General features: G+C 38.4%; 1 protein-coding gene across 1 annotated transcript in view; it reads right to left on the reverse strand.

Moving 5' to 3' along the window:
- Positions 1-14,282, reverse strand: part of LOC145979562 (uncharacterized) — a 339,077-nt gene that overhangs the window by 10,718 nt on the left and 314,077 nt on the right. The window contains exons 29-33 of the mRNA XM_083112535.1: positions 10,375-10,465; positions 7,892-8,062; positions 6,143-6,328; positions 3,877-4,054; positions 231-345 (exon numbers count right to left, since the gene is read on the reverse strand). Of these exons, the coding sequence (XP_082968661.1) occupies positions 231-345; positions 3,877-4,054; positions 6,143-6,328; positions 7,892-8,062; positions 10,375-10,465 (741 nt within the window). The remainder of the gene's footprint in view (positions 1-230; positions 346-3,876; positions 4,055-6,142; positions 6,329-7,891; positions 8,063-10,374; positions 10,466-14,282) is intronic.

Here is a 14,282-nt window from a genome sequence, read left to right on the forward strand (position 1 = left end):
TGAGAGGCTGTGAAGGGCAGGAGTGTGAGAGTGTAAGAATGAGTAAGAGAGTGATTGAGGAAGAGAGAAAATGTGTGAGACTAAGTGTTTGTCAGTGTAAGAGTGAGTGAGTGGGTGTGAGCAAGTGAGAGAGAAAGTGTGTGAGAATGAATGAGTAAGAGAGAGTGTGCAGCTTAGTGAGTGTGAGTGAAAGAGTTCGTGAGTAATGTATTGAAGTGTTATTCACTTACCATGAGGAAGCTGTAGCCGATCCACAGTTCATCCCATCCACTTGGGCATGCTGGAATATCCATTGTTTGACTGTGAACTGCAATCACCCGAGTTGGAGCCTCACAGACGGAGCACCTGGAAAAGAAATATCCCTATTCAATACACACCTGTTTGTGAAGTGTAAGGGGCACCAAGATGTCAACCTTTTTCCTCATATTAATTACATCCTGGAAACTGCATTTTTGGAAATTAGGAAGAATCCATCACCTTGACCCACATTGGTGTAATCATCCATGGAGATGTGGGTTTTGTTATTTCACATTGCTCTTTCACTTTGTCCAGTCATGATGATGATGATGAATGATGAAGAGCCACAAAGAACACCCATGTCTTGGCTGGGATTCGAACCTTGGAACGTAGATAGTGAGATTGAAAACTGACCACTTTATGCACATGGCCACTGAGCCGGCCATTCTAATATTATGTTTTATTATAACTTAATAATTTTATATTATTGTAAACTAACATATAGAATTTGTAACATCCCAGCTCGATATTGTGTATAATCTTGAAAAAACTTGTTCTAACTTGCCAAGACCTGCAGTTGGATTTTGTTGAGAAAGACGTTTTGCAACAGGAAGCGACGAGATGGCGACCTTGGGAAAAGGTGAGTCAAGGTGAGCAAAAGTGACAGAAGGAACAGGATCCAGGGGCAAGGGGCTTTTTGGTTGATGATCAGTAACAGGTCAAGAAGAGAGGAGACAGGTGCTGCATGATATTGAACAGGGTGAGTTATCATTATTCTTCTCTCTACCTTCTCAGTCAGAAGGGTTGGGATAAAGCAACTGTTATGTCATTTAAGTTAAATCAGTTACCTCGTATCTGGCCCCTGTTGGGGCCGTCGCGGTTAGCAAGTGGTGCAATTTAGGGGATGAGCTACTCCCCCATTGCTTCGATCCCCCGTTCTACAGGGTAGAATGCTATTAATTGAATAAAGCACACAATAATGGGGGAATCGTAATTGTGAGCAACTAATGCTGTATTTATATTACAGACACCAGGGCATCATGCACATATGCCTGAAGTATGTGGGTGAAGGCAAAGTTCTTCAGGGGGTTGCTCCCCCATATTTCCCTGTGTCATTCATCTGTGTGCTGCATGCTCCTATACAGTCTCCAGCACTTGAAGAGGAAAATGTTAGCTTCAAGATATTTGGTCAAGCCTTGGGGTCAGCTGAGGGAATGCTCCTATGGTTTAACATGGTAACAATGAGGCAGGTAGGGGGATGCTTTGCAAAAATTTTGCTAGCTGGAGGGATACCATTCCTCTGCATCCCCTCTCATTTCAAGCACTGACAGTCTCAGCTTTAGTAACATTTGTTATTTTAATTCACATTAAATTTAGGGGGTTAGGTCCCTTTCAAGGTCGACTGTGCAGTCTTGAAATTTTAAATAACCTTGAAAATCAACATATAGTGTCAAATATATACTAAATTCTATTTAAAAACCAGATTATTTTCTATATGTAATTGTGTATCTGTGAAACAAAATGACAGAGTCCTAGCTTCAGATATGAGAGCAGGAAGAAGCTGTGCTTTTGCTTACCACAGACTCTTTAACTGATTGCCTACAAAACTAGATTTCCTACTTAAAAACCATACTAATTGCTGAACTAGATACCAAATGCCACTACAGTAGTATCGTAACCACTTATTAATGCCACACTATTTAGGCAACACTTAATTTGGTTCTTAAACAACATATTTGCACAGATGCAAAATGTAGGTGTAGCAGTGTAGGCTATTTGCATGCATTATTTGTATTTTTTCTTATTTTGCATAATTTTTACTTATGGTTGAATTGCTATAGTACCTCGAATTTTTGTTTCAGAAATGTGAAAAATCCGTTCTTCATATATAGAATATTTACTTGATTTCTTGAATTAGGAACAAATCACTATTTGGTCTTCTGTCACTTTGCCAAGGTATCTTGAAAAGGAGAATTGTGATTCCATGGCGTCGTTTTTTAATTGTTGATCCATTCTTGGACAGAATCAACAATAGATAAGAATATTGCTCATATCTAAATCAACAAATGGACTGACTAAATGAATTTCATATGATGTCACCTTGCAACATACATTGAGCATCTTCCATCTTTTAGTTGGGACTTTGCTGACATACGCTTGTGTGATGTGGATGCACAGTGCCGCCAGTAACATTGTAAGACTGCAGGCAGTGCAAAACAAAACACTCAGAATTATAACAGCAGCAGACAAATTCATTCAAAATATGGAATTAATGAGGAAACTATGAATTCATGAGGAAAAGCAGAATGGAATTTTGGGCACTCCTATCACATCACTCTAACCTGACGATCAGCTAAATAGGACAGAGGGGTCCAAGATGTCTGGTCTACAAGCTCCCCAGGATGGACAGCCAAAGACTAAGGCAACTTCATACAGAGTATTTCATATAACACGTATTTTAAAAATATTCAAAAAACACAAAAAATGGTACTTACGTTTTATGAGTATGTTATTTACAAAATGACGTTTCGAGAATTTACTGTTCTCTTCTTCAGGTCCACAACTTTGACTACGAAAAACTTTTCATAACCACGTCAAGATATTTTAAAAACCAGGAATAAGGGTGTGGATTGGATATGGGTTAGACAGGAATTCAAAAACTATGCCTAAAACTGTTGTAGCCTCCATAATCCGTTACAAATTACAGTCCATGAAGTTAAAATATAATTTCCATCTAAAACACGTATTTCAACATTGAACAATTTAAAAGTTTAAAATTGGCCCGTGTCATTTCACTACCTGTAGTAACCCCAGAATGTTTCCTCGCTCAATAAAAAGGTAACTGAAAGTATCCAAAACACACCATTTTCAGTTACATTTTTATTGAAACACCCTGTAGATGCTTTGTGCAACCAGTGAAAAGTTGCAATAATCCCTCTTACATCTAGTGAAAAGTTGTGAAGTCAAGCAGTGTTGCATCGGGCCAGTTAACGAATGGGTGACCAGAAGTTAAGCAATATCAACGAAAGCCAATTAGGAATCAGTTCCATAAGGATGCAGGATTTTGTCAATATGAAGTGACACACTAATCGCCATGAAAGGAACACTGGAAAGACCCCTTGTTACAGTTGTGAGGAACAATGAGGAAATCATTAAAAATAATCCAGACGTGCTACAATGATTAATATAAACAATTTTGAGTCGAGAGTCCAATCAAGGACTGGAACTTATTGATAAATAAAAGCCGCCAGGATGTTGTCTGTCTGTCTGTCTATGTCATTTGATTCCTTGTACTGGAAAATATATATCATTATAATTAGTAGTAGTTGTAGTTGACATGGTTATTTATTTCTTCAATTTCATCTAATCATCATTCGTCCTCAACATTGCATCTAAATATCTAAATGGATCAGAAAAGCATTGTAAAATAAGAATAGAGAAGAAGAAACATGAGTCAGTACTGAAACCAAATGATTTGGGGATGTTTCACAAGCCCTCAAGATTTTGTATGTATACTCCTGTTCAAAAACAGTTGCATTATCTTTGAACTACGAAGTGTGACATTTTTTCGTAACAGGAAGGTACATCTCATAATACTGAAAATTAATATGAAAGAGTTTCTAACTTAATTTTCATTACCTGGATACGAACTTCTTCAAATCTCTTGGAGCTATGGGCGTCATCATCATCGGGGCTGGTTCCGGGCTGCTCAGCCAGTAGCTGTAATCATTTCGACTAGCATAGTTACACACATTGTTGAGGTTGCAGAAAATATATGGCATCGGAGAGAACCTTGGTAAGCAACTACCTGGTGCCCCTGCAAAGCAAACAGAAATTGATATTTATTCATAGATAAAACCTTTGACATGCATATACTTTGTAGTTTTCTTCATAAGATGTTGATATATTGGGTTGGTGCATAAGTTCGTAGCATTTTATAACATGCGTTAACAGGAATACAATAATGAATTAATACAAGTGCACAGGTGGTAAGATGACACATTGTTATTGCAGTCTAACAATACACATTCACAACAACAATCACTCACTCAGTAATTTAGTTTCCTCCATTGTCAATGACCATCTGCTAACGTTGGGGAGGAGTTCGATGCCTCACCTGTAGAACTACTGTGTTTTCAGTATATAGCATCAGCCCCGTACACAACAAAAATTGTTTTTGAGTTGAAGAAATCAGCCAAGTTTCAAGAGCAGCTTCATTAGGAAAGACTTCCTGTTTCTGCACTTGATCCTTGGTTAAACCCAAAGAGCAGAATGTGCCGGAAATGTTCAAATTTGTCTACTTGACACAACATCTTGTTTCGTCCGTAAAATAGACAAAATGTGCTCAGAATTAGAATACACTGTGTTTTCACGATCACAAAACTACAAACTAAGCACTGTGTATATTTGTCATAGAAGATCTGTAACCAAACATAACAAACAGCATCCAATTAAAAATGCCAAATTTCAATATTTCACACTATCAAGAGATACAGCATAACTGAAATTTGCAGTCCTGGATTTTATATTTTCCTGTATTTCAAAACAGGTATGTTTAGGCTCCTGAAGAATATATATATTCAAGGTTCCATTGTAAATATAGGAGAGTGTGGACTACAAAAAAATATGAGTGGCATATAATTTATTGGTAAATGACATCAGTACCAATTTGCTGTAAATAGTCTAAAGCAACATTCAGCAAACAAAGTAGGCACAGACCCAATGCAATTAGAACAAATCCAGTCATTTATATCTTTCGGGTCAATAATAAGTGGACATAATTCAATTGAAGAAGAATTGCAGCCAGAAATAGAGTTTACCATGCAAATAGAAAATGATTTCAGTCTACATTAGTTTCCAGGAAAACAATTGAAATTATGTCAATACATAGTAAGTGTGTATTTATGTATGGCTGTGAAACATTTGTCCTTGAAAAGAAGATATAATTCAGAAACTGGTGATATTTGAAAGAAAGAGATTAAGGAAAACATGTGATCCAACCAGACAGTGTAACACATAAAAACAAATGAAGAGTTGCATAGAATTTCCATGTAGTACATCTCCTGTGTGTGTGTTCCAAAGAGTAACAGTAAGGAGGAGTTGTATATGTTAACAAAATATAAGTAACAAGATGATATATCAAAGCTCGAAGATTAAGTGCCATGAAGCACGTTGAAAGAATGCTTACTTCTTCTTTATCACTTTTAGAATGCAATTGGACAATCCAAAAGCTATAGAATGTAATAGAATAGAAAAAGTATTTTTATGAACTGCAGAGCGAGGTTCAGCCTTAGGCTGCTCTACCACCTAACTCTGGCAATTAAAAGTTACAATACATATATATAATACTAAAATAAAAAAAGGTAAAAAAAGGTAAAGTGTTCCCCTGTGCATAGCACCACGCCATGAAGGCATATAGGGGGTGTGGGAGTAACGTCCCACACTTTCTTGATCCGGTCGTGAGTGGGGGTGATGTGATCAGCATCACGCCCCTGACCGCTTTTACCCCCCAGGGTTTCCCCCAGGTACCCATGTTATTCGACGCTGATAATACTAAAATGAAATATATAACATAAATAAATTTGACATAAATGAAAAATAATAAAATTTTAAGAGAATACAATGACAGGTACATTAATACTCACACACACACACACATGTGTACATACGCAATTCCCAAATCGAGACTAAAATAACATCACACAATTTTGAAATATTCGTTGTGTCAGATAAGCGTTTGCAAAATACAGGGTTTTATTTGGTTCTTGTTGTTGCTTAGTTGTACAAGCTAATGCTCAGTTGTTGTTTTTGAAATAAAAATAATAGAACTCATTCTTCGAAGCTTTTGGGTGATGTAGCAGATGAAACAAACATACCAGCATACATGAAAGGGATGTGCACTTACCAAGGTCTTGGCCATGAGCCTTTTGGTTCCCCATGAAGTGAAGCAGGGAGTACCCATCCCACAGCTTTATGGTGTTCCGGGGGCAGCTAGGGACAAGGACGCTCTGCGAATGCCTTGTGAAGTAAAAGCCACGACTTTTCGGAGGCGGTCCAGGGGGAGCGTCATCTCCAATTGGTCCTGGGAAGCCTGAGAAAAGATGACATTGGTTTGAAAAGATGTAATTTTAAATTTGATATGGAAATTAAAAATGTGAAAAACACTTTTTATACGTCCTCTATATCATTGCACTGGATGTACAAAATACAGAGAAACTTAGTACTCATGTTTTCCACGAAGCTGTTTTTACTTTGTTCTATTAATTTTGGTGGCCACTGCCACCATCCTCATTTGAACTTGTTGCATTGTTGCTTGGAACGTTTCTGCTGTTTTAAACACATCTTTTGGTTGTTCTGGGGGCAGCTGGGGACTGGTTTTAACTTTTAAAAGGGCAAGACATAAAATATGGTGCTTGTTTTTAAACAATATGACACAAGTTGAATTAAGATTTTTGTTTTTAACAAGACTTGTGTTTTTAACAAGATTTGTGTTTTTTTTAACAAGATTTGTTAAATACCAGTCTTCACGATTGGGGTCTGGGATCAGTGTTCGAAGTTCGGGAGAAGGATTTGAGAGATGCCATACCCTCTTCCCAGTTACTAAATTTCACTGTTGACCCATTTTGAAGCATAACATACGAGGGTGTACACAAAAGAAACTCGAATTTTTTTTAAAAGCTGTTTTTTTTAATATATATAACAAAACAACCTTATTACCTTCAAAGTACTCTCCATTACACTTAATACATTTGTCCAATCTGTGATTCCATTCTTGGAAACATTTTTCAAACTCATCTGTTGTGATGGCTGACAGCTCCTTCCTCGTTTTTTTCTTCACCTCTTCTATGTTGTCAAATTGCTGTCCCTTCATGTCCCTCTTCATTCTGGGAAACAAAAAAAAGTCGCACGGAGCGAGGTCAGGTGAGTAAGGGGCATGCTGTTTTTTGCCAGAAACTTGTGCACTGAGATGGCAACCCTTCTGATTCCCAAAATCTTCTGTTAAAATTTGCTGAACCTAGCTCCAAGATAGACCAGATAACGTCCCCAGCTTTTGAATGATCCATCGTCGGTCTTCGAGCATAAGTTCAAAAATCTTGTCGACATTTTCGTCCGTTCTGGAAATTGACGGACGTCCAGAATGAGGTTTGTCATCAATCGACATGTCACCTTTTTTGAAGCAAGAAAACTACTCGCACACTTGAGTTTTCCCCATAGCACTGTCTTTGTAAGCTGTGTTCAACATCACAACAGTTTCTGCCACCTTTTTGCCCGAGCAGGAAACAAAATTTCACAGCCGCACGCTGTTCTCTTAAATCAGCCATCACAAAAAACGAGGTGTGACCGAAACTGCTTTTATGAAAAAAATCACCGTGACCAGAGACAACCTTCCCCAGCGAAGCCACTGAGTGTACTGAACTCACAATGAGTTGCTCGACGTTTGCCTAGCGGGAAAAATTCGTATTATGGACATTTTGCCAAGCGCAGCGCTATTCCATGTTTTTTTTTTTTTTTTTTTCGGGGGTACCCCCTCGTACTTATCTATTTCAGGACCAAGCAGTGAAAGTGACAGGAGGGAAGATGCCCACCAATCAGCTAGGCTTGTGCCTTTTAACCTAGATTCAAGTCAAAGTAATTAGGAATGAGTAGCACTTACCAGGAAGGCCTCTTTCACCGGGAAGTCCACTTCGGCCAGGCAGTCCACCCATGCCCTTTGGACCTGGCAAACCTACAATGCCGCCACGCCCTGGCACACCATCATCACCTCTCAGACCTGGCAGCCCGTCTCTCCCTGGTTTCCCCATCACACCAGGATTACCACGGAATCCTAAGAAAAAAATAAAAAAGTTATTAGGTCAAAAAATTAATTGAATTATATTAATATTGTTCTGAAAACTAGCATCAAATTATGATTTAAATTAGTTTTGTGAAGGAAAAAAATACATTTTTAATAATTATAGTGTCAATGGTTTTCAATCAGATACACCAAGAACTATATTGCAATTTAGAATGGGAATGTTGATTTTATTAATGCCTGTACTAGTTATTAGCTACTTCCATATTTTATCATTGATTGGTGCATATAATATACAGTGAACTTTCTTAACTTCAAATTATTTGGCAATTTGAACCAAGTGTAGTCCCCTTGAAAATGTCTTTAATGATACATGTTTTTGTTAATCCAATTCTTTTGTGTCACCTTTAAGTTCGAATTAGAAAGAGTAGAATTGAATTGTTTTAAGTCCACTTTATGCACAGATATGCTAATTGGGGCTGGACCTACAGTTTTAAGTGGACTTAAACCAGTGTCCTCCAGTGTCACTTTTTGGCAACTGTTACGCCCAGAATAGCTGTGAGTGTATGGTGCTTTTAGTACAAACGTTACACTTCCTCAACACAAAAGTGTAGCACGTGTATAAATATTCATGTTGCATTGTGTTATTGATATTAATGCAATGGCTGACAATTGGTGAGAACTTCATAACTCTTTCTTTTTTTGTTTTCTATTTCTCCTATTGGTATAACAATAACATGGATCAAATTACAAATAAATATCTGAGGTCTTTTGCAGTGGGGCAACCACAAGGGGACATTGCCCCCTCAACCATGGATGGAAACCAATATAGGGGGCAAAATAGAAGCAAGTCTAACAAAATCTATGAGAAGTATGACAAAATGAAATATTCAAGATGGAATTATACAGTGTCTAGAAAATGGGAAGGACCTGTTATGAGATTAGAACAAATGCAACAGAAGAGACAAAATTTGAAACAACCAAAGAAATGCATAGGAAAATATATTAATATGAAATATTACATTGAATTACGTGCCCAATAAGCTCCCAATAAGCTATGATGAAACTCCTAAAAATTACATTACCATACCCAGTTGCTGAATGGAAAAATGATAAGACAATCGAGTCTGAAATTACTGCATATGGAATTAAATGGAATTCTTTCATCCAGATGAAATGTTTCTCCAACTTTTTGATGAGCTATATCAAGGGTTCACAGTTTCACTCTGTAATGTGCAAGCACATTGTTTCCATTTATCTGAGATGAAATTCTCATAAGTGGCCAATCTAGTTACAAAAGGAAGCCATACTGAGCATACGTTAACATTGTAAAAACATTTGTGCAAGAAATGAACTTGATAATATTCTGTAATTTCAGATACACAGATAAGTTATGCATCTGTAGTATACAGGGTGTCCACAAAGTCCCCCCCTGATTACAATCCTTTGTACCATCTGAAGTTTCTAAGATAGAGGAGTGAAAGTTGTGGCAAAGTGTGGGAAAACTCACCAAGTTTGTTTTTGATTCAGGTCCCAATGATGTAGTATTAGCAAAACAGGAACTGTGTCCAAGAAAAATGTGTTCAGAGCGTAGTGTGTGCTATCATATCACAATGCACATTTACGAAAAACCGTTCAAAGGAACTTTCACACCAAGTATGAAAGGACACGATATGGGTCATTTCCCTCAGTGCAACCTGCCAAAACATGGGCAGAAGTGAAATTTTGCTTAGATGTCCTTCGTGCAACAAAGCTGCTCATGTGCAGATGTACTGACGATGTCCAGAAAAACTTGGTGAGTTATCCCACACTTCGCCATAAGTTTCACTTCTCTGTAGGGGTGTGTGGGACAGAATTTTTTGGGTCGGGATGGAAAATTTTTTAAAACCCGACATTTGGGATGGGAAAAATTTGCCATTTCCCAACAAAGTCGGGTAATTTTCAGGATGGGAAATGTTAGAAATTTCCCGAAGCTCTGGAAATCTCAAATTCATGTTATTTTCCCCTTATGTGATATTTTTTGCACTTCTGGTACAGAAACTAACAATTTCCGATTAGTTCCAAACATTTAGTACAATGCAGAAAACATCGAGAATTAACAACTTTTTAAAATGACCATTTGGTATTTCCGGACTGCTTGGGATACCAAAAAGTCAGGAAGTCATTTCCCGAAGTCGGGATTGGGATGGGAAATGTATTTCTCAGTCCCGATTTTTCAGGATCCCACACACCCCTAGTTCTCTGTCTTAAAAACTTTGGAAGGTACAAATGTTTGTAATCAGGTAGGGACTTTGCAAACATCCTGTTCTAATTCAGAATAACCCTGTATAATGATAAATATCTACCTGGAGCTCCAGGGGTGCCAGAATCTCCTCTCATTCCTCTGTTGCTCTCAAAACCAAAACGTGCCGGTTCACCTTGGTTGCCCTTTGGACCCTTTGAAGCAAAAAAATATTTTTATTTTATGTTTTCAAGGAACGAGGGTGAAAAAAATATGAATTGTGGGCATAACACTTTTGCATTTGTATTTATTTTTTTAATTTTCTTCAAATATTTTCACTTGGTACCTTCCTTCAAACTTACTTCAAGTACTTTTCCTTTGTACTTATACCTATAAATTGTGAAAAAGAGAAAGAAAATAGTAAAAAGACAAATGTGCAACTTTTTTTTTTGCAAGTATCTACAGGGTGACAATTAATGAACTATATGAAATAAAACCGTCATAATTTCTGAATGGTTCGCGTGATGATGTCCAAACTGCATGGCTGGCCACAGGGCATGATGGGAATTCGTACGCGCATGCGCACGCAACGTGTTGATGTCGGCCATTTGCAAGTGAAAATGTCACGGTACAGCATGCAGGAGCGTATATATCACTTGTGAATGCCTATTATGCGAGCATGCGGGTCATGCAGAAATTTACTGTTCGTCTACGCCAAGTCATCGCCAGAGACGTAACCTAAATCCGAATGTCTGTAGTGCCTGTGATACGTGGATTGTCACTAATTTCCATTTTATTTCATATAGTTCATTAATTGCCATCCTGTATGTTGCTACAGTGTTCACTCTGCAAACTTATATTTCTACTTCAGTTTTAATTTAAATTTAAACTTTTTAAATTTATTTCTTTGTATTGTATATGCATGTCCCTGTGATGTACCAGCCTTTTGAGAGCCAAGAGATGGCAAGCAGCTTTTGTTGGGTGATACATGACGTACATTAAGTCCTATCTGGCATTTGAGAACACCTTCTGTTGTATAACTCTTCTATATTCTGGACCTTTTTAATGCTTCAAAGAGTCATCTTTCTCAAGATATATAGGTAATACACTGAAACAATATATACAGGCTAAATAAACAAATATCATGGAGATAACAATGAAGCCTTCTGTAATAAGCTAACAAACAAAATTCCTTAACCCTAGAACACTACTATACCCCTAATATTACATTGTAACTAGCACTATGTAAATTTTTATGTATATGAAAAAATGTATAAACATGGTCTTATTAAACATATAATATTTGAAAATAATGTCTTGATTAACAAGCCTGCATGTACGTACATTAAGAATGAAGGCGAGGAGTTCAAACAATGAAAAGCAAACAATAATAACACTGTAAATAAGGAATGAATGTAATTTTAAAGTTTACAAGAAATAGTGCATGCTTCTAAACTTTTGTTTTTCTATAGCTATCAAAATCAAATTTATGAATGTCAAAATTACATGAAAAATTTTCCTCGTTTTACTAGAGCTACATAAAATTGACGTACAGTGCACAACATAACATACAAAATCAAGACGATCGGCGCTTGCACCCTCCTTACTACAGTGCTACCTCACATCTGACAGACTACTCGAGGCACTGCTAGGTGGAGGGTTCAGTAGGTGAGAAGTGGGAGGTAGGGAAGGGGTTAAGGGCACACCACACGTAAAATTTACATACGCTAGTGTTCTAGGGTTAAAAAAAACATTTATATTTTTTGCATTTAAGTTCAGTTTCTTTTTCTCTGCCTTTCTTCTCACCTCCCTCTTTTATTTATCATAACATAAAAGAAAAGTCAAGTACTATATTTACCAGCACTCATTATAAAGGGTGGGTCAAAAGTCGCAATACACCTAAATAAAAGAAGCCACTGTGGGGATGGGTGTCAGTGAGTGTTGGATATGCATGTTGGGGGTGGGGGAAAACTTTATGATGAGGTTGATCTTGACAGCCGCCATCTTGGATTCAACTTCATTTTTTTAAATGGGAAGGGGGTCGTGTGACACATAATTTTAGGCTAGAATTTTGTCAGGAATTAAATGGTGTTGTCCATTTTGACGTATCTTTATTTGTGTAGGAGTTACAAAGGTTTTCTCTTCGTTGCTGGTTGACAGGACAACATGAAACTAAGCGATGCTGAATGGGTTGAGATCATCCTAATATCAGGGGAAAGAAGTTCTCGCACCATTGCAGCCGATTTCAACGCTCGCCATCCAGACCGACATCCAATTTCCCACGCCACAGTTGCATCACTGCTGTCCCGGTTCACTGCCACAGGGAGTGTGAAAGATACGCCACGGTCTGGGAGGCCACGTTCATCAACAGATGAGGCGACAACCATCGCCGTGTTAGGTAGCTTCGCCCTCAGTCCCACAAGGAGTGTGCGTAGCATGTCTCATGTGACTGGTGTTGGTCGGATCTTGAAGACACATCATTTTCATCCATTCAAGCTGCAGTTATTACACCACCGGCTTCAGTTTGCGGAATGGGCAACAGCACAGCTTGCAGATAACCCACAGTTCGCCCAGAATGTGCTCTTTACGGACAAAGCTAACTTTTACGATAACGGGGAGGTTAACAAGCAGAACCTGCGTTATTGGTCAGACAGTAACCCACATTAGACTGATCCATCCAAGATGGTAGGACATACCAAAGTCATGGTGTGGTGCGGGATCTGGGAAACACGGGTCATTGGTCCTGTGTTCATCCACAACAATTTGAATGCCGACAGCTACAAAGAGATGTTGGAGGACCTGGTGTTCCCATCCGTAGCGACGAAGGATGGTGACTTCCCCTTATGGTTTCAGCACGACGGGGCACCACCTCACTACGGTCTGCAGGTACGTGGATTACTCAACGAACAGTTTCCACAGCGCTGGATTGGCCATCGAGGTCCAGTGGAGTGGCCTGCAAGATCCCCCGATCTCACTCCCCTGGACTTTTACCTATGGGGCCACCTCAAAGCCATGGTGTATGCGGTCAAAATCAATGATCTTCGCCACCTGGAACAGCGGATCATTGATGCATGTGCGGTTATTACACCAGATGTCCTGTTACGTGTGCATACGGAGTGGCAGAAGAGAATGGAAATGACTGTCCAGCATGAAGGAGGCCACAACGAACACATCATGTAAAGTGTGCCACTTTTCAAAACTTGAAAAAAGAAACCATTGTAACTCCTACACGAATAAAGATACGTCAAAATGGACAACACCATTTAATTCCTGACAAAATTCTAGCCTAAAATTATGTCACACGACCCCCTCCCCATTTAAAAAAATGAAGTTGAATCCAAGATGGCGAACTTCAAGATGGCAGCCGTCAAGATCAACCTCATCATAAAGTTTTCCCCCACCCCCAACATGCATATCCAACACTCACTGACACCTATCCCCACAGTGGCTTCTTTTATTTAGGTGTATTGCAACTTTTGACCCACCCTGTACATACATTGAATCTGTATGTAGGGGGAGGATATGGCTGTTGTGTAAAGAAACTTAGTATATTACTTTTTTTTTGCACTTATTGATATTGTGCAATGATTACACAAGATCATCAAAACATGTGAAAGTGTATTACATTCTCTCTGCCTCATGCTTTTCACTTAGAAACAAACCTGCAGATATAAATGCAACTTTTCTTACCGGAGTGACACAACAAGCGGCATGTGTTGCTTGATACTTGGATGTTGTCTGCTGGTTGCGAATGTGCAGCAAATACTTTTTTTTTTAAAGACTGGAGAGGCTCGTGTCATTTTTCATTAGGTCTGAAATCCCCATGTTATGTGTCACTTGCTCCCTAAAGCTTTCCTACTGTATTCTCATCTCATCTCATCTGCAATCTTGGCGGTTTTCTTTACAGACTGAAGTTTCAACAAGATTTGTTGCCATGTCTTCTTATTTATTTCTTTGGCCTTTTATCATGTCTTCTTCTTTTGTCCATTGTTTTGGCACAGTAATTCATCTTGCACAACTGCCATGCAAAGT

Source organism: Lepisma saccharinum, chromosome 26, assembly GCF_977018435.1.
Source record: "Lepisma saccharinum chromosome 26, izLepSacc3.1, whole genome shotgun sequence".
NCBI lineage: Eukaryota > Metazoa > Arthropoda > Insecta > Zygentoma > Lepismatidae > Lepisma > Lepisma saccharinum.